Source organism: Silurus aristotelis (genome assembly GCF_946808225.1).
Source record: "Silurus aristotelis genome assembly, chromosome: 4".
Taxonomy (NCBI): Eukaryota; Metazoa; Chordata; class Actinopteri; order Siluriformes; family Siluridae; genus Silurus; species Silurus aristotelis.
In genome coordinates, this window is record NC_139577.1 from 6,440,107 (window position 1) to 6,463,947 (window position 23,841).

The window sequence follows — 23,841 nt, forward strand, 5'->3', positions numbered from 1 at the left end:
GACTGAAAATACTTCCTATTGAAATACATTACATAAAAAGTCGTCCTCAGCGACACGAAAGAAGAGGGAAATTCGTGCTTATGAACACGTGAGACTGGGCTGCTCAGACGGCTGCATTACGCGACCCTGACTTGCAAAGACAAGGATTCATTTCAATATTTAAGGTTTTCGCATACTGATCTCTAAAATAACAGCCGTGGCCCACACACATTCCTCTGCTGACTTACAAGTTGTCTTTCTCTGTGCTGTTGTGTAACAGAACTCTAATCACTTAGAGCAAATTTTGCATTTAAATATACAAAGCAGAAGGCGTTTTTTTTTTAAAGGAGAATGTTCGAGAGGAAAGAATGTGATTTAATCAGATGTATTCAGTAACTGCAGCTCTGACAGTAGCACAGAAAAACATCACAGGTTTACATTCACTGCATTACTGCTTTACATGCCCTCATTCTGCTGTTATTTCCTTTTATAATAACAGCTGCTTCACATGGATGTGTAACATAATCAACTTATATAATCATTTATTGAGTAGTAATATAGTGACATTACAATAACCTTTTTGCCAAGAGTCTCTAGTGTCCAGTGAATATGGGAACATCCTTACAATGACAGTACCAACAATAAAACTGATTTTGTAGCTGAATCCCCCCCCCCCCCCAACTGCTCAACACTGCTTCACTTAACAGTTTTGTTGCTTGCATTACAACACAAATACTTCAAATGCATTTTTACAGCCATGTGACTGTCTGCAGTCCAAAAAATAAAAACTTTACGCATTTGGAGTAAGCATGTGAACTGTTTGTAGCACAAACCTTTCATCCAACATGTGAGGGCAACGTGTGTATGTCAGGGTGCTACAATAAAATTATCTTTTCTTAGGTAGAGGTCTGTTTTTTATTCCGGATCTTGTTTAATGATCTTTTGCTTAAGTCTGTAATATGTAGAGGAAGTTGTGTAGGCATGTGGATTTTTATAAGACTTGAAAAAGTCTCGTCACCTCTTGGTCTGTTGCTTTGCCAACTAAAGAGATACACACGATGTGTTATTCCCAAATGATTCTGATTCACATCCCACTGCTTGGTATCATCAAGTCAAAAATGTGCAAAAGTCTGTGGGTTTATGAAGAAACATTGTATGTAGAAACTACATTTATACAATGATTTTGGCATCATTGTCAATCTGCAGTATTTCTCCTCTCCGATTTTTTCTTTCCCTTATTTTCTTGTCCTTCTGTGCACCTCTGAACGGTTAACATGTTAGAACACACTTATGCACTCTCACCAGACTCGCAGCTGCTCAACGGATACACACACGCAGAATGGACTTGATTCAATTAAATTAAAAAGCACATATACAGTAAGAATTCCTTCTTTCTTTTCCGAAACATGACAAGCTGATTCACTGCCAAAGAGTGTTCGTCCTGCATTTCAACAGAGTTGTGATTTGTCCTTTAAACATGTATACTCTTTTTCCTTTTTCACCAGACCTGTTCAGTGTGAGACAAAGAAACAGTGGCGATTGCTGTGCAGTTCTCCATGCAACTGTAGTTCCTGCTGTTTTCAGGTCATCCTGCAACTCTTTTCAAGTGAGTGCAGGCTTCAGTCTTGCCTTCATTGTTGTTAGCCTGGAAACTCGTGAAATCTTGCCTGCACACATTTGCAGGGGCGATTCATATCATTTTAAATCAGTGGTCTTGACAGGAAGTTCTAAGACCACTGATATTGCTTTACTAAGATTTCCACTTGTGTGAAATGCTGTAATTTTTTATGTGTATTTTGTGAATGCATGTAAGTTGGTTGGAATGACATAAATATGTTTAAGTATATGAAATTTATAAAGAAATATGTGCAGATAATGATACAGCTAAAATATTTGGTGAAAATAATAATACCATTAAACATAAATCCCTAGAGGATTTTATTTTTCATTTATAATTCACTATAAATGCACTGAAATGTAAAATTGCTTGCACACACATAAGTATTTTCACACATACAAGTTGCACACACACATATGCATTTTCACAAAAGAGTGCTGGAGATTTTGCCTCTTTATCTGGTATCATGAGGGAAGGGGGAAAGATCAATTCTTAAGGTGTTTGTCGTTATCGTGGGAAACAGATGCTCAGACAAGGGTCTTCTCTGGAGACCCAAGTTCCTCAAGGGACTCAGAGTTGATTTGACAGGTTAGTTATACAAAAGCACATCTGTCCGCTCTCCCTGTCCTCACCTAATTAGTCGGTGTTTGGGTGGATGGTTTGATAACTTGCCTCCAGCCACAGGAAACTTCTGCACATCTATTGTTATCCTTTTCTTCTCCAATGTGGATTTTATTTTCCATCCACTTCAGCAGCCAACATTTGAGCTGATCGGTCTTTTCCAGCTATGAAACTTCTTCAGTTCCATCGAATTTAATTTGTATAGTGCTTTTAATAATAAATATTGTACCAAAGCAACTTTGCACAAATAAATAGATCCCTAATAAACAAACCAGTGGTGATACTGACAAGGAAAACCTCCCTAAGATGGTATGAGGAAGAAATGAGGACGGAGCAGGACTCTAAAGGAAACCTATCCTCATCTCAGACACACCAAATGTCCATTCACCACATTTTTGTGACTGTTGAGTTTAATTATTCAACGATGGATACTTAAATGAAAATCTATTTATAGCAGGTGTAGTCCTAAACCATAGTAGACTGTTTACATCAATTACAGTCCAAATCCATCTTCATGGTTCTTGTATTTAACCCTTCACAGTAGGATCATGGATCTTTAGCTTGTTCATAAGTAACCATTCTCAGAAGCAGGAAGGGGTCTCCAATTGAAGAGAACCCTATCCAGGCATAGTAGAACTAATATGACTAGCATTGGGCAGAGGTGCCATAATTTCTGCTTTAGGAGCTGTCCATGGTGCTGGGCTTTGTAGTGAGGATCCTGATATTAGAAGTCCTGATATTAAGAATGTTACGGGGTGGATTCAAAACAGTAATTTTTCCTAAAAGTCCTGATATTTCCTTACTAATAACTTTTGAACCATCACATTATAAACCATATTAGTTTTTTCCAGCTTGATTGATCTATAGGTAGAAGCTCAAAGTGACTGATAACATGCTAACAGTGACATGACAGTGACCCATTGCAGTTTTACACCATTTAATATACTTTGTTGTACACTCTTTCACCCGCATGTATGTCGTCATGTTGGCGGTTAGTGGGCAGGTACGATTCTGTGTGGCTGAGTGTTGTGTTTGTGTGGATCTTGACTCCGAGCCTAAAGATAGTAATGGTGGGCAGAGTTAGCGTGCAATTAGCGCTGGCATAAAGACAAAAAAGAGCAGAGGAGTATTTGTTCCTAAAGCCGCAGAAACAATGCCTTATCTCTGTCTTACACAACACTGCTGGCATGGAGGGAAACACTATCAGCATTCAACACACAAGGAAGCAAATACACTGCTATTAATGCCAAAATGAGGTTAACAGAGGATTTCAGCAGAAGATAGAAGTTTGAGTTTTGATTTTGTTTGCAATCCAAGGTGGGCATTGCTAAACTGGTGTCTATAATCTTCTCTCACGTCTGTCACGTTGAAGTTTATCTCTGGTGCATGTGGAAAGCCTGTTACACCCTTAAAACATTTTAGAACTCGTGAAGGATCTTTAGTTGTCTCTGTGGAAGAAATTATACATTTTAAAACAAAATCATACACTAGGAATAAGTAGGAGCCAAAAAATTTTTATTATCAAATGAACCCACGAAGAACCCTGTTTTTTTCTAAGGGTGTGGTAAACACTCTGTGTCGTTTGTAAGCATGGTCTGTCATGTTTTTTTGTATAATATGGGATGTTAATATAGCAGAACAATTTATATATACTGTGCTATACTCTTAAACTCTACATTTAATGATACACTGTTGTATTATTTCTATTTTTGAAAAGCACAAAATTGTGAGGAACCTCAATTCAGGCTTGCTTTATGGATTTCCTGCATGTTTAGAACATGAACAGAAACATGAAAAGAAAGTGTCAAGTTTCACTTTTGCCTCAATGGATAATCTTTTACAGCTGCTGTAATTATAAAGACTGACATTCATCCCAGGATTCTTATTTACAATTACTACTTATTACTGATTGTCTTTACCCTTCTACACCTCTATACTACAATGTTTATAATCCCAATATCCAGTGGAACTGTATGACTTGTGACTGATCTCGAGATTTTTTCAGTATCGACTTGGTCTTGGTGTCAGTCAGGACAAAATAAATTACACACAGCTTTACTAGAAGACATTCTTTTAAATAGACACAATGAACACTGGCAGAAGTTAAGGTTCGGCTTTAAAAAGAATTATATAATTTTCAATCTTGGTCTTGATTCAGTCTTGGATTTATTTGAATTTGATCACAACTTGTCACTGACCCTAGTAAGATTTAATCTTGGACCTTACAACAGTGGTGTTGTCTAAAGGTAGTCCACTTTTGAGTCCACGTTTAAGCTTTCGTTTGCCATTTTTTCTTCTCGCTTGCTAATCAATGATCTAGATCTACATCCAGAGTTTCATGAAGCTGCATTGTGAGAGTTAATTGTTAAATTCACTGTACTGAACCGATCGTTCTTCCACCACACATAATTAACGTGTCAGTGATTGACATGATTGTCAAAATTTTAATGAGGGGAAATCCACAGAAAGTTCATTGTTTGGCCACACTATGGAAAAATCACATGGACTGGAAGCTAATAGTTGGGCCCCTTGATCTTCTTGCTGCATTAACACTTCACCTCTCTGTGGCTGGGATGCGTTTGTTTTCAAAGAGCAATACACAGTTTTTCTCTATATTTTGTCTCTTTGTGATAAAGTTACTGTAATACACAGAGTGTGGATGTCATGGCTGCACAGCTGCTTCTGTTTCTCTCTCTCTATCTCTCTTTCTCTTTTTCTATTTTCAAGGCCACTGACTTATCGACTCATCTATTTTTAGACACATTAGGCGTTTGATCTCTGAGGCCTTTGGATATCTAAATCTGTTCGGCGGTCAGAGAGGGAGGAAGAGAGATGGGCTCGCTGGCCAAATAGCGCTGCAGTCAGTGCAGAAAAATGAAGGTGTGTATGAGTGTGTGTATGAGGAAGAATCAATGAGTGAATACTATGAGTTTAAGGCTTTGTCTTTAAGGGTACAGTAAGGTCACTACCCCTTGTGCCAGTGACATTTCGAAGGGCCAATTAATTATTCAGCACAGTACAGATGACTCACCTAATACCTGTATATATTAATCTGTTTATAGGACAGGTTTGAGTGGCATGAATTTTAGGAAGTTTTTTTGGATCCAGTATTCTACCAAAAAAAAAGGGTCATATTAAAAAAAAATTACTTTCCACCATCTGATTTGGGGCCAAAAATGTCGAAGCTATCTGTTATGTGACTCTAGTTTAGTAGTTTTGTAGTGTATTACAGTTTTGCAATTAATGTTTGTATGGGTTTCTCAAATAATACAATACAACTCCCAGAATTGGCACAAAGAAATTTGCATATGATTGTGTGGTTGTCGGGAAGCAGGTGTATTTATTTAGGGACACATTACGGAAAAACATGAAGGGACTATTTCTGGGTTAATCAAAAATTGTAGTGAATAAAATAATTGAATTAATTAACTAAAATTCGAGTAAAACCCAGACATTAGTGTTGCACAAGCCAATGGATGCGTTAGGATGGACATCCAGCGTAAAACATGTTAAATCAAACATTCGGATGACAAACCTAAATTCATACTGGATCGGTCGAGGCACGAGTTACCAACGACCGCCACAGGTATTGTTTGCCAACAGGGTACCAGTGGAAATTTGGGCTACTGTTGGAGGAGGAGAAGGAGAGGAGGAAGACGTCTACAGAGGCAGCACAGAAAGAAATAGTGAAGCGAAGTGTTAGTGTTGGCATCGTAAATGTTAGAAATATGACTGGTTAAGGGAAAAAAGTAGTTGATATCATGGAGAGGAGAAAGGTAGACATGCTGTGTATTAAGGAGACCAAGTGGAAAGGGAGTAAGACCAGGAACATTGAAGAGGGGTTTAAATTGTTCTATCATAGTGTGGATGGAAAGAGAGAAATGGTGTAGGGGTGATCTTGAAGGAAGAGTACAATAATAGTGTAGTGGAAGTGAAAAGAGTTTCTAAAACAGTGATGAACGTAAAGCTGGAAGTTGAACGGGTGATGAGAAATTGGTTGTGAGATGGAAGAAAAGTAAAAATTCTGGTGTGAATTAGATGAAGTGGTAGAAGGTGTACCTAGCAATGAAAGATTGGTGATTGGGGCAGACTTCAATGGCCATGTTGGTGAAGGAAACAGAGGTGATGAGGAGGTATGGCTTTAAGGAAAGGAATTTGGAAGGGCAGATGGTGGTAGATTTTGCGAAAAGGATAGAAATAATTGTGGAGAACACACAGGTGGACTATAATCTATGCAGGAGACGCAACCTGAAGGAGATAGGAGACTGTAGGGTGTTGGCAGAGGATAGTGTAACTAGACAGCATCGGATGGTGGTCTATAGAATGGTTTTGGAGGTGAAGAAAAAGAGGAGAGTGAGGACTGAAAGAAGAGTTAGATAGTGGACACTGAAGGAGGAAGTCTGAGGTCAGACAGGGGCTCGGTGGTGGTGAAGAGGTGCTGGATGATTGAACAACTATTGCAAAAGTTATAAGGGAGACAGCTAGAAAGGTACTTGGTGTGACATCTGGAAAGAGAAAGAAAGACAAAGAGACGTGGTGGTGGAATGAGGAAGTGCATAAGGAGAAAGAGGTTGGTGAAACAGAACTGGGATCAACAAAGAGATGAGAAAAGTAGGCAGGAGTACAAGGAGACGCAGCAGCAGGTAAAGAGGGATGTGGTAAAAGCAAAGGAAAGGGCATATGAGCTTTATGGAAAGTTAAACATTAAGGAAGAAGAAAGGGATTTGTACAGATTGGCCAGGCAGACGGAAGGATGTGCTGCAAGTTAGAGCAATAAGGGATGTAGATGGAAAAGTGCTGACTAGTGAGAAGAGTGTATTGAGAAGGTGGAGGAAGTATTTTAAGAAGCTGATGAATGAAGAAAATGAGTGAGAGAAGGTTGGATGATGTGGAGTTAGTGAAGCAGAAAGTGGATAGGATTAGTAAGGAGGAAGTAAAAGCAGGGATGAAGAGTGGAAAGTCAGTTGGACCAGATGACATACCAGTAGAAGCATGGAGATGTTTGGGAGAGATGGCAGAGGAGTTTTTAAAAAGTTTTTTCAACAAGATTTTGGAAGGTGAGAGGATGCCTGAGGATTGGAGAAATAGTGTGCTGGTACCGATCTTTAAGAATAATGGAGATGTGCAGACCTGCAGTAACTACAGGGGAATAAAGTTGATCAAAAACACCATGAAGTTATGGGAAAGAGTAGTGGAAGCCATGATGAGAGAAGAGGTGACCAGTATGGTTTTATGCTGAAGAAGAGCACTACAGATGCAATATTTGCTTTGAGAATGTTGATGGAGATCTACTCAGAGCCCTTTCCTGTTTACAGTGGTGATGGACAGGTCAACGGATGAGGTAAGACAGGATTCTTCATGTACTATGATGTTTGCAGATAATATTGGTATTTGTGGTGAGAGTAGGGAGCAGGTTGAGAAGAGCCTGGAGAGGTGGAGGTACACGCTGAAGAGAAGGGAAATGAAAGTCAGTATGCGTAAGACAGAGTACATGTGTGTGAATGAGGGAGAGGACAGTGGAGTGGTGTGGTTGCAGGGAGAAGAGGTGGAGGAGTTCAGGTACCTGGGGTCAACAGTGCAAATTAATGGAGAGTGTGTTGGAGAAGTGAAGAAAAGGGTGCAGGCAGGGTGGAGTGGGTGGAGAAAAGTGACAGCAGGAGTGATTTGTGATAGAAGGGATCTGTTAGAGTGAAAGAGAAAGTTTATAGGACTGTGGTGAGACCTGCGATGTTGTATGGATTAGAGACAGTGGCATTGAGTAAAAGACAGGAGGTGGAGCTGGAGGTAGCAGAGCTGAAGATGTTGAGGTTTTCATTGGGAGTGATGAGAATGAACAGAATTAGAAACGAGTTTGTTAGAGGGGCCACACATGTTGGACATTTTGGAGACAAGGTGAGAGAGACACGATTGAGATGGTTTGGACATGTGCAGAGAAGCTGCCAAGAAGGAGGAAAAGAGGAAGACCAAAGAGGGGGTTTATGGATGTGGTGAGGGAAGACATGCAGGTAGTTGGTTTGAAAGAGGCAGATCTAGAGGACAGGGGGGAATGGAGACAGATGATCCGCTGTGGCGACCCCTAACGAGAGAAGCAGAAAGAAGAAAAAGAATTAACAAAAATTCTAGTTTCTTTATTGGTATCATTGGGGCAATTTATCTGAAAGAAATATTAGAAAAGTGTTCTGATGATATCTGGGTCTGATAAAGAATAATAAATAAAAAATAACAAATTCTCGTTGTTCAGGTAACTAAAATCAACATGACAACAAACAGACTAGAGTACAAAAATAAATAAGTCGTTTTTGTGGTTTTAGAAAATAATGCACACTTTACCAAAAGTGTAATTTAACCAGCAAGATTAGATGATTTTAGCAAATGTATTCGGTTGTGTTATTAAAGAAATTAAGCAACTGAGGACATGAACATTTTAACAGCTGTACAAAAATAAGGAATTATACAACCTATTTTTTTTAAGTATTAAGTAAAATAAACAACTTTGCTGGAAAAGTCTGATCTGGAGCGTTTCGGAGGGCAGACATCATCTTGCATTTTGTATTTGTTTTTTTTTATTTTTGCAGATTTAAACGCGTCTTTAGATCACGAGATCCTTGAGATACGACATCCTGGAGATCCAGATGTTCTGCGTCGCTTCATTTCTTCAACGCGCGTGCCGAAGTTTCCAGAAGCGGCGCGACGTCGCTCTCGCGCTCACCCGACGTGGCTCAGACGCTCAGCCGGCTGCGCTGCTGGTGCGAGTTGATGTCTGCGCGCATGCGTCTTTAGTTGATTCCCTTTTGCCTGAGCTCGGAGACAGCTTCACACACACACACACACACACACACACACACGAGCGGGCGCGGGCGTTACCATGAGCGCGAGCCTTGCCGTCCCGGCGCTTCACGCCGCACGCGACCGTGTCCGCTTGGCGCGCGAGCAGCGCGAGACGTTCCTCGACTGAAGCGCGAGCAGCAGCGATGCCCGGCGGAAAGCGAGGGCTCGTGGCGCCGCAGAACACTTTTTTGGAGAACATCGTCCGGCGCTCGAGCGGTGAGGAGCGCGTTTAGTGTTGCTGCTGTTTTGTTTTTTAGTATCACTTGGTATATAATCTGTTTCCAAGAAGTTCTCGAGATCTCGATGGTGCATGCTTTACTTCATTTACATGTATATTATGAATGCGTGACAACGACAGCTAAAGAATTTACTGAATAGTTAATGATGGTTCGAGGATGAGGTTTGACTGACGGATTTAATGAGTGGTGGTATCTGACGTGCAGGAAATAATCTTTGGCTGAACTTTTGGAGTGGTTTGAACAGATGTGATCAATCTATCAGCTTATCCAGACTTTCGTCGTCATCATCAGCAGCAGCAGCTTTGGTATATTGATCATATCCAGTAGTTATTAGAGACGCATGATACTGTGCCCCTGTATTTTAATTTTTTTTTTGTATACGTCAGTACTGGTACTGAAATGAAGCCTTCATGCTGAGATGTTATGGTGTGCAAATTGCATTATCATTAAAATGATTGTATCTGAGAAAGAGACTGTGAGACTTGAGTGTGTTGCAGGTGTTTTGGGTTCTCAGCAGGTTCACTTCACCGCTCCTCCAGTAACCTGTTCAAATCAGGTTTCGGAATCAGGTATTATAGAAAAATGCTGATTGAAGGAAGATCAGTGATCAGGCTCTGGGAATGGAAATGTATTGTATAGATCAACAGAAGGTGTCAATCTTCATTCTTTATATGTTGATACGAGTCTCTACTGTGGTTCCCCATTTTCATTTGTTGATGGTGGCCTTCACAGTGTTCTATGGTAGGCCAATATTTAGCAAATACTTTTTGTTATGTATCTATTCTCCTGATTGAAACATTTCAACAAGATTCCAGACCTGTATAATAAACTCTTCAAGGATTATGGATTCGACAAAGCCAAGAAGATGTGGAGAAAAATCACCTGAATACGATCACTTTGGACAGGTTAATACACACTTGTGCAGCCAGGCACAAATTTTTTATTTATTTATATTATTTTATTTATTTATTTATTTATTTTTTCACAAAAACCTGCAAGAAGTTTGGACGCTTTCTTAGATCCACTCTAAGTTGTGTCACAAGATGGTGAGCACAAAAATACAACTGATGATTGAACAGAATCCACGGAACAGTGTCCAAACCAACATGATGCTAATGGAGGTGGTGGGTCTTACAGATGCCTTTAGAAGATTCATTCAGTTTGGAATCAGGGCACTAAAGCAGATGTTGATTTGGTATTTCTGGAGTTTAGTTTGCTGATTTGATTGCTGGGTTTTATACTCTGTTTAGACCGGTTCTGATGAAAGAAATGTTCTACCTAGAAATCTACCTGAACAGTCCAATCCTAGCTAACTGCTTAAAAATGATGTTGGACTAGCATGATTTTACTTCCTGGATTAATTTATTACTTTCGCTTTTCCTCTTTCTTCTTGTTTGCTCTTGTATGCTATTTTCTGCCTTCCAGACAGATGTGAGATGAGATGTAGACCCTTTGGGGGTAATAGGTTTATAAAATATACTGTGATAAATTCATTTAAAGAAGCCTGTGCAAGCTTTTGGTGCTGAACAATAAAAACGGAGCTATATGCTAAACCTTGTTTGCGAAACTGCCCTTTTATTTAACTGTAACACCCTTTGTCTTGTCATTACAGTTTGTGCCAATTGAGACAGCTGCTTCAGAGTTCTCATAATAGAGGAGTTCAGAAAGATCAGGGGCTGCGCTTTACTTCAGAAAGCAGAAGCAGACGTTATTTTTCCCCTCATTCCTGCAAAATGATGTATTTTTTTTTAGTTATACTGCTTTTAAAGCAGTGTGATTGGTTTGGTACATTTACCCTAACCACCTAACTGAAGGCTTTTCCTCATTGGCTAACTGCAAGAGGAAATGCTTTTTAGCAAATATAATCAGCTGGAAAATGAACATGTAAAAAAAAAAAGAATTTCACATATAGCAACGAAACCAATTAGCAATCCAAAGAAGGGTGCAGGTTTTCACTTCCTACCAAAACGACCGTAAACTCACGTTTGTAACGTCTACCCAGGACTATCAAACATGATAATTTAACAGTCGTGCCAGCAAATCAGAAAACCTGTTTTCAGTCCAGTAATGTTGGTGTGTTTGTACATTTCCTGTTGTGTCATTTGAATTTCTGTTACATTTTCGGTTTGTTCGGTTGTTGTTTTGCATGTATAGGACAATATAAAAACTGGCACACAGCTCTGGCTGTACAAGACCATTCCCTAGAATTGTTTACTCCTCAGGTGCCATGTATCTGATGTATTATTTGTAAGATTTCCTTGGGCATTGTTAGCCTGTGGCGTTTGTTGCTGACTGTACAAACGGCTTAGACTTATTCAGGGTCACTTAGAGCATAGCAGCTCAGACATCTCTGTTCCTCAGCTCCCCCTGGGGCTTTCGAAAGACACTTAATCTCAGTGATTCTTTCCAGTGTATCCTTGGTTGACCCCACCGTCTCCTCCCAGTGAGCTGTTACTGTTACATCTCCAGTGGGAGGAGGCATCCAGATGCCACATACCTTAGCCAGGTTTTATCAGTGCTCCATATGCTCCCATATCTCAGGAAACTGAGTAATTTTTTTCTCCTTAGAGACGAGTTTTCTGCTGGGGAACGCCCAGATTGTGGAATGGCCCGTGGTCTACAGTAATGACGGCTTCTGCAAGCTGTCAGGATACCACAGAGCAGAGGTCATGCAGAAGAGCAGCACATGCAGGTGAGAGCATGTGTTTGAACCCAGACCACCTTAAGACACCATACATACACTCAATCACATTTCGGGCAGTTAGGTCATTACAGGGTGTATTACAAAAGTGATAACATTGAAGAGTCATTTCCTAAATTATATAAAAGCATTTTTAAGTAGAAAACTTTGATAAATAACCAATTTAACTAAACAATTTTTAGTGACTAAGCTTATTTGGAGCTCTCCATGTGAATGAGCTGTTACTACTATCATCACCTTCTGACCAATCTGAATTAACACTTTTTTTTTTATAGTTTATATTAGGGCTGTCAAAATGAAAACGATTTCAACGCAAATTTATTTTAACGGCACAAATTTTTATTAACATGGGATGAAAGCAGTGCGCATTCCTGTTTGACCATTTCCATTTTATAAAATAAATAAATAAATAAAAATAAAAGAGGCGAACTTCAAATGCAAAACACATTTATTCACGATCCCCTTTCTTTAGTCAGATATAAAAAAAGAAAATCCACCGAAAAAATAATTTTTAATAACTAAACATTTGTTTTACTGATGTACCAAGTCTTAAATACAGCACCAATATCCACCATGATGCACACGTCCGGCAATTAAAATTGTCCGTGTGAAAACATAGCAAGATTTCTGTTTGATTGTCCTGATTTAGGTAATTTAAAACACCATAATTACTTTAAACCATATTTTGTCTTCATGCTCAATGTTGAGGGGAGTTTCACGCCATTAGGGGTCACCACAGCTGATCATTCTTCTCCATACTACTCTGTCCTCTACATCTGTGGCTTTCAACCCAACTATCTGTCTTCCCTCACCACATCCATAAACCTACCCCTTGGCCTTCCTCTTTTCCTCCTTCCTGGTGGCTGCATCCTCAGTATTCTTATACCGATATACCCCATGACAAAACCATCTCACTGGGCCTCCCTCACCTTGTCTCTGAAATATCCTTCATGCGCTGTCCCGCTAATAAACTCATTTCTAATCCTGTCTATCCTCATCACTCCAATGAAAATCTCAGAATCTTCAGTTCTGCCACCTCCAGCTCCTCCTCCTTTCTTTTAGTCAATGTCACTGTCTCTAAACCATACAACAACGCAGGTCCCACCACAGTCCTATAAACCCAACCTCTCCAGGCTCTTTTCAACCTGCTCCCTACTCTCACCACAAATCACAATATTATCCGCAAACATCATAGTCCATGGAGACTCCTGTCTGACCTCGTCGGTCAACCTTTCCATCACCACTGCAAACAGGAAAGGGCTCAAAAGCCAATTCTTGATGCAATCCAACCTCCACCTTAAACCAGTCTGTCAGTCCTACTGCACACTTTACTGCCATATATATATATATATATATATATATATATATATATATATATATATATATATATATATATTTATATATATATATTTATATATATATATTTATATATATATATACTGTATATATACACACACACACACACACACACACACACACACACTGCATATACAGTGAGGAAAATAAGTATTTGAACACCCTGCTATTTTGCAAGTTCTCCCACTTAGAAATCATGGAGGGGTCTGAAATTGTCATTGTAGGTGCATGTCTACTGTGAGAGACATAATCTTAAAAAAAAAAATCCAGAAATCACAATATATGATTTTTAAACTATTTATTTGTATGATACAGCTGCAAATAAGTATTTGAACACCTGTCTATCAGCTAGAATTCTGACCCTCAAAGACCTGTTAGTCTGCCTTTAAAATGTCCACCTCCACTACATTTATTATCCTAAATTAGATGCACCTGTTTAAGGTCGTTAGCTGCATAAAGACACCTGTCCACCCCATACAATCAGTAAGAATCCAACTACTAACATGGCCAAGACCAAAGAGCTGTCCAAAGACACTAGAGACAAAATTGTACACCTCCACAAGGCTGGAAAGGGCTACGGGGAAATTACCAAGCAGCTGTGGAAAAAAAGGTCCACTGTTGGAGCAATCATTAGAAAATGGAAGAAGCTAAACATGACTGTCAATCTCCCTCGGACTGGGGCTCCATGCAAGATCTCACCTCGTGGGGTCTCAATGATCCTAAGGAAGGTGAGAAATCAGCCCAGAACTACACGGGAGGAGCTGGTCAATGACCTGAAAAGAGCTGGGACCACCGTTTCCAAGGTTACTGTTGGTAATACACTAAGACGTCATGGTTTGAAATCATGCATGGCATGGAAGGTTCCCCTGCTTAAACCAGCACATGTCCAGGCACGTCTTAAGTTTGCCAATGACCATTTGGATGATCCAGAGGAGTCATGGAAGAAAGTCATGTGGTCAAATGAGACCAAAATAGAACTTTTGGGTCATAATTCCACTAAACGTGTTTGGAGGAAGAAGAATGATGAGTACCATCCCAAGAACACCATCCCTACTGTAAAGCATGGGGGTGGTAGCATCATGCTTTGGGGGTGTTTTTCTGCACATTAGACAGGGCGACTGCACTGTATTAAGGAGAGGATGACCGGGGCCATGTATTGTGAGATTTTGGGGAACAACCTCCTTCCCTCAGTTAGAGCATTGAAGATGGGTCGAGGCTGGGTCTTCCAACATGACAATGACCGGAAGTACACAGCCAGGATAACCAAGGAGTGGCTCTGTAAGAAGCATATCAAGGTTCTGGCGTGGCCTAGCCAGTCTCCAGACCTAAACCCAATAGAGAATCTTTGGAGGGAGCTCAAACTCTGTGTTTCTCATCGACAGGCCAGAAACCTGACTGATCTAGAGAAGATCTGTGTGGAGGAGTGGGCCAAAATCCCTCCTGCAGTGTGTGCAAACCTGGTGAAAAACTACAGGAAACGTTTGACCTCTGTAATTGCAAAAAAAGGCTACTGTACCAAATATTACCATTGACTTTCTCAGGTGTTCAAATACTTATTTGCAGCTGTATCATACAAATAAATAGTTCAAAAATCATACATTGTGATTTCTGGATTTTTTTTTTTTTAGATTATGTCTCTCACAGTGGACATGCACCTACGATGACAATTTCAGACCCTTCCATGATTTCTAAGTGGGAGAACTTGCAAAATAACAGGGTGTTCAAATACTTATTTTCCTCACTGTATATGTGCAGTGGTTCTGTGTTTAATGCTCTTTTGAAGTCCACTTAAGAGGAACACCTACTGTCTTACTGTGACTAGCTGATCCCCAGAGTAAAAAAATATTTGTGTTGATAGAGAACGTGAAAGTGTGTAGGATTTAAGTTTTATCTGTTTGTTGCACTCCAGCAGCAGAGACCTCCTTGGAGGCCAAGACGTAGCTCTGAGCCTGAGGGCGGATGTCCACAGGGGGAATCTGTTGTGGAGAATAGAAAAAGAATCATTTCTCCATGGTAACATAAGTTTGGGACTTTTTCTCCCCTTCTCCTCTTTTGATGAACAACACTTTCATTCCTCCCACAATCAGTGAGCTGCCAAAGGCGTGGCTCTTCCCCTGGGGGCACATGCTCTTGTTTATACTTTTTGCAGATGTCTCATGTGCTCCTGGGTTGATGTTTTGGTCCATTCACCAAAAATTTTTAGGGTGATGGTACTGTTACACAAAGCCTGACCTCACAGTATAATATATAATACATATATAAATTCCCCAAATCTAGCTGATAATTATTATTCATGACATCCTTTAGACATCATGCTCAAATAATAGATAATTGCACGCAAAAAAAATTAAAAAAATAATAATAATTATTTCGAAATTAAAGCAAAATTTAATTCAGGAAATTCCTATTTCAAATAATGCAAAATTATAACTCGGTTTATCATATTACAGAGCTTAAAGATGTTACAATACAGGTTCATAAACAGAACCCTTCTTATAGCTCTATGATCAACTTTCCACGGATAGAGGATGCAGAATGTGCCGAAGCATCTTGGAGGTTTTTCCACCATGTTGTAGACCAGGTCTCTTCCAGCTGCCATGAACCACTGATCTGACTCTAAACTAGCTGATCGGATTTAAATGGCAACCCACATCATCGAACTCGGTCTTTCCCAATCCAGAATTTCCATAATTCCAGAATTTCCAAAAGTGCTTTTTGAACATCCCGTTCCACATTTAGTCACCATTTGCCTCCACTCTTCAGGGAAGTTGTTCCACAAGCGCTCATTCAGCCACAAGAGTGTTAGTGAATTCAGGTACTGATGTAGGTGAGGTTATGTAAAGCATACCAATGTAAACCCAATGTAAAGCATATATTCATGGAGCTGGTTTTGTGCACAGAGGCATTGTCATGCTAAAACAGGTTTTTTCGGTCTCCTACAGCTACAGCTATAGCCATGTGACCGTATACTTTTGTCCATCTGGGGTAACTCCAGGAGGTATTCATTTGGCAGGAGAGAGCTACATATTGATAAAACGGCCAAACAATTTGACCACGATATTAAATGGACAGCATTTTAAAAAATGCAATGTGCTCAAGGCTTGGGTTTTTAGAAAATATCCAAGCCTTGAGCACATTGCATTTTTAAAAATCCAGATTTGTATATCAGGACATCCATATTTAGTGCATATTTTCTGTCATTCCCCCGAGTCAGAATCGTTTGATGCTGTCGAGGACCAACAAGGAGGTAATACCACAGGGGAAATTGTCTTCTTTTTGTGCTGAAATCCTAGAGCAGCGTGTCAGGATAGCAAACAGGACTTTGTTTCAATGTGGCGCATAGACATAACTATTTTTATATAACATTTAAAAAGAGCTGCACACAAAGTCCATCTTTATAGAGTGACATCTGTAATATTCTGTAAACAAAAGAGGACAATTTGCGGGTCGGGGCCTCCACAAACCCCGCCCTAGTATGGAGGTGGGGCCTAAAAACACAAGATGGCTCTGCCTCCCTAATGGAGAGGTGTAGTGTTGAAGTGACATTAAGTGAGAGTTTCATCCTGAAGAACCAGACGAAGGTTTAAGGGGAAATATTTATGGAAAAAGAGAAATGTTTTTGCTACCTGTCTGCATTTATGATGAAATATTCTTTTTCCCAACGAACCTGTTTCATATGCGGTAAGTGTAAGAGTGTATAGGTTTAGAACGGCTCATCCATCTGCACTGTCTGTTCTGTCAGTGTGGCTGCTCTGCATGATGCTTCAAATGAGCTGATGAAATGTGTTATTATTTACATCCTGCTGTGCCTTGAGTTTTCTTTTGTGTGTGTGTCTGTGTTGTGTGTGTCCATTTGCCTATGCATGTGCTCCTGACAGATGGGTTAGACAGGTGTGCATATACGCATAATGTTTATGTGTGTGGAGGTAGGAAACTGAGACAGGTGTGTGTGTGTGTGTGTGTGTGTGTGTGTTGCCTTTCATTGTACTCGCTTTCATCTTTAATGACTTTTAGAGTAACTGGCTTTATATTCAATAGAAACAAGCAATCAAACTTCATGATTTACAACATATATACCAGTGCTATTGGATTCAGAACTCTGATTGGTCAGGAGGTGTGGATTAATTATCTCTAACAAAAGCTCTGACAGTAGTTTTACTGCACACATTTTATTACCTTATTGTTGCTATAGTAACAGCTTACACAAAGACTTGTATGGGAAGTCTCCAGTGTCATCGCTTTCTAATTTGCACAGCGATAAATTCTGCATGTCTCAGATTATTTAGCAAATACTAGGTTGTATCAATAAGCTCTGTTTACAAAAAAAGTACTTTATTTATCTACGTTTACACACTGTCACCTTCAGAATAGTCCCCTTGTGCAGCAATACAGCGCTCCCAGCGTTTCTGCCACTTCTGGACGTCTTCTTGAAGCATGTCAGGTACCTTTTGTAATTCTCGCCGGAGCTCTGCAGTGGTCAAAAAACGGCGACCTTTGTGCTGGATCATCATTTTGGGGAAGAGGGCGAAGTCCACAGGAGCCAAATATCACGTCTGCTATTTGTTGTGCTGTCCATGCTAAAATTGCAGACGTGGTAACGCACGTGGTCAGAATAGCACAACTTTCTGATACCACCTCATATTTTACATAGTAACATGTCTGTTGGTAGTGTAGGTATCGGTAGTGCCCCTAGTGGACATGAGTAAGAACTATGTGCTCACGAACAGATTTTAGTCCACTGCCTTAAAAAAAACCCCACACAACCCTTTTGTAGTTTTGTAGTTTTGTAATTTTGTCAGTCATGCCCTGTCTCACAATTTTGTTAGTTAATTTCTTTGTCACACCTTTTTTTTGTTCTCCTCTTTCTTTCACTCATTCTGCCTTTTCCTTACTTTTCTCTTCCCCCCTCTCTCTCTCTCTCTCTCTCTCTCTCTCTCTCTCTCTCTCTTTCTCTCTCTCTCTCTCTCTCTCTCTCTCTCTCTCTACCATCTTCATTCCCACTTTAATTATTATTTCTTTTAAATCTTTAATGTCTCCTGACATATGGATTCTTGATTCTCTTTTTCTCGCTCTCTCTCACTCTCTCTCTCTCTCTCTCTCTCTCTCTCTCTTTCTCTCTCTTCTTCTTCTTCTCTATCTGTCTTTAGTTTTATGTATGGTGAGCTGACGGATAAGAGGACCGTAGAGAAAGTGAGGCAGACCTTCGACAACTATGAGTCCAACTGCTTTGAAGTGCTGCTTTATAAAAGGAATAGTGAGTCTCCAACCCACTGCTTAATACTGTACATCTCTGTCTCTCTTTCTGTCTCTGTCTTTCTCTCTCACTCTTTCTCTCTTATACACAAGTATTCTTGATTACTGTTATCTTGTGATCATCTTCAGTGATTATTTTTGAATCTTCAGTCTAGATTGCATTTGACACCTGACATTGATCACACTGATCATGAGCAGCTGGAGGCTTGGGTGCACACGGGTCAGATGACAAAACAAGTCTGACTCTTATTCTGGACTGCTGCATCCACGAGTGAAGTGAAATGAAGCCAATACATGTGTCAATGATTGTCAGTTCGTTTTCCCGTACTTGATGTTTTGCCGCATTTTAGATTGATCCTACACAGCTATTTCTGACATTTCTGACACATGATGTGCCAAATCCAGATTAGAGTTAAATAATTCACGTTTTTTACAATGTCATCATCTGTTTCTGAGCTCAGAACACACGTAGGCAGGGTTTTCACATTCGTACAATTATCCAGAACAGAAAGACAGACTCTTTAAATGCTGTAATAATTAGTGCTATCATTAATCATAGAATGAGAGGCTTAATTACAGCCTTCTTTAAAGGTAATTGTACACACAAAGGACACACCTCCTATACTGCAACTCAAAGGCACAAAGACCATCCCTACTTTAAAGCCAATGATTCAAAAAAGGCATGCCATTTGTAATGACCAGGACAGGTACACAAGCCAGTTCTGTTTCGCACAAAACAAACATACAATGTTTCCTTCTCACCTATGACTTGTGATCTTATTTCAGGAGCACCTGTGTGGTTCTACATGCAGATTGCACCAATCAGGAACGAGAATGACAAGGTGGTGCTCTTCCTGTGCACGTTTAAAGACATCACTGCGTTTAAGCAGCCCATTGAGGATGAGAGCACCAGAGGTGGGCAGACAAACACCCACACCCACACAAATATAAATATAAATATATATATATATATATATATATATATATATATATATATATATATATATATATATATATATATATATATATATATTTCTGAATTTTTGTTTGTTGGAAGATCACATTAAAAATGTAACCGTCCTGCAATTTCCTAAGGGTGTGTAGACTTTTTATATACACTGTATATGTATAAACTTTATATACCCGCATATTTTCATGTTGGACACTGTAAAGATGAATGGAGACAGTAGAATGATAAGAAATTGCTAGTACTCTGTATTAATATTTTGCAGAATCTGCTGTAATGATTGTAATTCAGGGGTTTAAAATCAGGTGATCCAAAGAAACTAAAACATGTACAGTTCGTGATGCATGATGCTTGAAGATGTTTTTATTTAAACAAAACAAAAAAAAAAGCAATAAAATGAAATAATGTAAGTACCATAATAAAATTTGTTAGCATGATACACCTGAAGTTGGTGGAAATTTCTCAGGATTATTTTAAATCCTGATCAAATAAACACCAAAGCCCACATTCAGCCTTTACTACACATTTATAAACATCTAGCATAAGTTAAGATCTTCTGTAGGAAAAACATCTCAGACTACTGAAGCACACATAACCTTCCAAACATAGACATCCAGCACCACACAAATATACACGCACACACACACACACACACACACACACACACACACACACACACACACACACACACACACACACACACACACACGTGATTACATGTGTGTGCAATTCTGGCCTAAGCCTTCTGTGTTGCCTGGTGCTGACTGACTCCACTTCAGCTTGTGACTCAGTGTCACACACATGGGTTTCTCATGTGGCTAATATAAAATCTTTTATTTTTCCTTTTTTTTCTGCTTTGACATCAGCAGAACAACAGTAGAAATAAAACACAGGTTACTGTTCTCTTATGATGGTCGGTGTAGATCAGGTTAGGCGGGATGTGTGTGAGATGTCAGGACATGACAAGTGCCTCTTGTCTTTTTTATTATATACTTTTTTATTAGCGGTGTGGGCCATTAAGCACGTGAATGAATTTCGTAGTCCCTGAGCCCGAGGCACTCACAGACTCTGTGGTTTTACCTTCACTTACATAATTCATCAGTTTAGATCTGTGTTCTGATCTGTGTGTGTTTGTGTGTGTGTGCGTGCATGTGTCTGCATGTTAACTTGGTCCAGTGCAACCTACATGCATCGGAACCTTTGTAGCAACCCCCTTTGTCCTTTTGATGAGGCAAAAGACAGTTATTGTACTTCATAAAAAACAGCGCTTCATCTTTTTTTCTATTTCAGGTGGACTTTTTTTTTAGAGGCTTTCAAAACTATGTGTGTGTGTGTGTGTGTGTGTGTGTGTGTGTGTGTGTGTGTGTGTGTGTGTGTGTGTGTGTGTGTGTGTGTGTGTGTGTGTGAGAGAGTGTGTGTAAGTTTTTGTAAAAAAAATTTCACTGTGTGACTTTTTCTGGCAACCGAGACATGATTTCAAACCCAGCTTACAATTAAAATGACCATTAAAGTTTTTTAGTAGTCATTTGGCTCCACCATTAACAGCCTTCTATTATAGCAGTTTATTACAATAAATGACTAGGATATCAGCAAAAGTTTGGTGCTTTAAGTACTCTCTTACTGATCACTGGATGTTCAAAGTGGCACTCTCATGGCAAAGAACTCTCTGAGGATTTGAGAATGAGAATTGTTGCTCTCCACAAAGATGACCAAGGCTATAAGAAGATCGGAAACACTCTGAAACTGAGTTACAGTCCTGTGGCCAGGGTCATACAGAGGTTTTCCAAGACGGGTTTCACTCAGAAAAGACCTCGCAAGGGTCCATCAATGAAGTTGAGTTCTCGTGCTGTGTGTCAGGTGTAGAAGCTGTTTTAAAAGAAAACAGACATATGCTTTGGAGGTTGCAGAAGTGGAAGGTCCGTTTGTCAGTGCTCAGACCGTACGCTGCACACTACAACAAGTCGGTTTGCATGGCCCTCATCCCAAAAAGAAGCCTTGTGTGAAGCTTGCTGGCAAGAAAGCCGACTTGCTTGTTTGCTGCAGACAACCTGTCCAAAACACTAATTACTGTGGTCTGATGAGACTCAGATAAATTTGTTTGGCTCAGATGTGTCCAGAATGTGTGGTGACACCCTACTGAGGAGAACCAAGAAAATTGTGTCTTGCCTACAGTCAAGCATAGTGGTGGTAGCATCATGTTCTGGGGCTGCATGAGTGCTGCCGGTACTGGGGGAGCTGCAGTTCATTTAGGCAAACATGGATTCCAACATATACTGTGACATTCTGCAGCAGAACATGATGCCCACCCTTTAAAAATTGGGCCAAACCCCACCAAGATGACAACTGCCTTGCTGAGGAAGGTAAAGGTGATGGATTGGCCAAGTATGTCTCCAGACCTGAACCCTATTGAGCACCTGTGGAGCATAATCAAGCTAAAGGTGGAGAAGCGCCATGTGTCTAACATCCAGCAGCTCTGTGATGTCATTATGGAGGAGTGGAAGAGGATCCCAGCAACAACCTGTGCAGCTCTGGTGAAGTCCATGCCCAGGAGGATTAAGGCAGTGCGAGATAACAATCGTGCGCACACAAAATATTGACAATTTGGACACAGTTTTGACATGTTTACTTAGGGTTTACTCAGTTTTGTTGCCAGTTATTTTGAGAATAATGGCTGTATGTTGTGTTATTTTCAAACTGCACTAAAATATATCCAACTTAATTTCTATAGCATTGTCCCTTGAGAACATATAATAAAACGGTTTCTGAAATGTGAGGGGTGTATTCACTTTTGTGAGATACTATATACAATTTTGGTTTCCTGGTCTTTGTTTTTCTCTGATTTACACTGTTTGGTTATTGCCCGAGCTTTGCCTGTTTATGTTTATGTTTGTATACCCCCCAAAAACTAGCAAAGATGACTTGTAATTTAAATTTTTGATATGTGCATTAATACTTTGTGCTCATAGAGGTCTTCCACATGTAGCAGCATTAGACTTAGACTTGGAGGGATAGAGTAAATTACACATAAAAAATAGACAGTAGAGAATATCGAATTGAGGGGTGTTGATAAATCTTTAATACAACAGCACATGGAAAAATCAGTGCTATTTGCATCCCTAAACACAGTTACAACCGAACTATAGACAATAGCCTGTTACTAAGCACTTTTACTTCGTATAATCCCGTTCCCTAATGATAAAAAACTGCAGGGTCCCGTGTTTTCTGTCAAGTCACGTTTGAAGAGTTTTGTGATGATCTGGGTTCTGCCCAGACAGCAGAACTGATGAGGGGTGAGGTGGCAGATCATTAATCAATGTTTTAAGATGAACGCTTTTAGAAGAAAGATAGATTAGGGACTGGAAAACTGAAAGCTGAGAATCTAACAAATCCCTTAGTATAAAGCTATTCCACCTCAGTTCATCCAACAAAAAGTATAGAAATATTTCTGTCAAAATGTTGTTTAGTTTATGCCATAACACTTCAAACTTAACGGTTATGGATTGGGTTTATTTTTATTTTCCATTTCTATACACCTGCTTGAAAAAAAAAAACTTATATTCTGATGACTCATATGTCATTCTGATACCAATGTTGGATGCCAAGTCAGCCTGCATTATGCTAATTAACGCTGGAGCTCTTCATGGAAAGTAAGCTGAGGCATACCTGTAACTACCCCAACTTAATTTAAAATGACTGTTTATACAAGAGAATGACTATCATGTTTGTTAGGCACTGTATAAAATCCCTGTGGTGTCATATATATATATGTACAAATTCAGTTTTAACAAAACAGTTGACTCTCATGAATGTTCCTATGATAAAACAATTATGCAATATTACAATAGTTAATAAAGTATTGATGTAGGCCTGGAAGTACCACATAGTGATCAAATTTGTAACAAAAAAAATAAAAATTAAAAAGTCCAGCCAACAGCATGAACCCTCTGACTTCTAATGGAAGTCAAAAAGTACCCTTACTCACTTGCAGCATCTTTCTGTCCTCTCATAAGTTCTTTTGAAGAACTACTTCTTTAATCATTGATGAAGTTTGAAGTGATGGAGGGTTACATCAAAAAGGCACAATGTCTTTGGTCTGCTGCTTGTATGGATGATACAGTAGCTTTATATCTTATTACTGACTTAGTGCCAAGGTGCCTCCACTTCAGCCAGGCCAAAAACAAAAATCTGGAAAAGTTTGTTTTTTATAAGTTGGTCAGTAGGAAAGGTCTGAATTCTAAAGTAAAAAGGACATTTGAGGATTTAGTATGTAAAAAAATCT

General features: G+C 39.6%; 1 protein-coding gene across 2 annotated transcripts in view; it reads left to right on the top strand.

The window, feature by feature from the left end:
* kcnh5b (potassium voltage-gated channel, subfamily H (eag-related), member 5b) overlaps positions 1–23,841 on the top strand; it is a 59,705-nt gene that overhangs the window by 3,393 nt on the left and 32,471 nt on the right. The window contains exons 1-4 of one of the 2 annotated variants that reach the window (XM_083540400.1): positions 8,872–9,262; positions 11,854–11,977; positions 18,490–18,596; positions 19,382–19,510. In XM_083540400.1, coding sequence (XP_083396526.1) covers positions 9,190–9,262; positions 11,854–11,977; positions 18,490–18,596; positions 19,382–19,510 — 433 coding nt within the window. In that variant the 5' untranslated portion in view covers positions 8,872–9,189. Of the gene's footprint in view, positions 1–8,871; positions 9,263–11,853; positions 11,978–18,489; positions 18,597–19,381; positions 19,511–23,841 lie in introns of those variants that run through there. The other variant, XM_083540399.1, reaches the window with a different exon arrangement.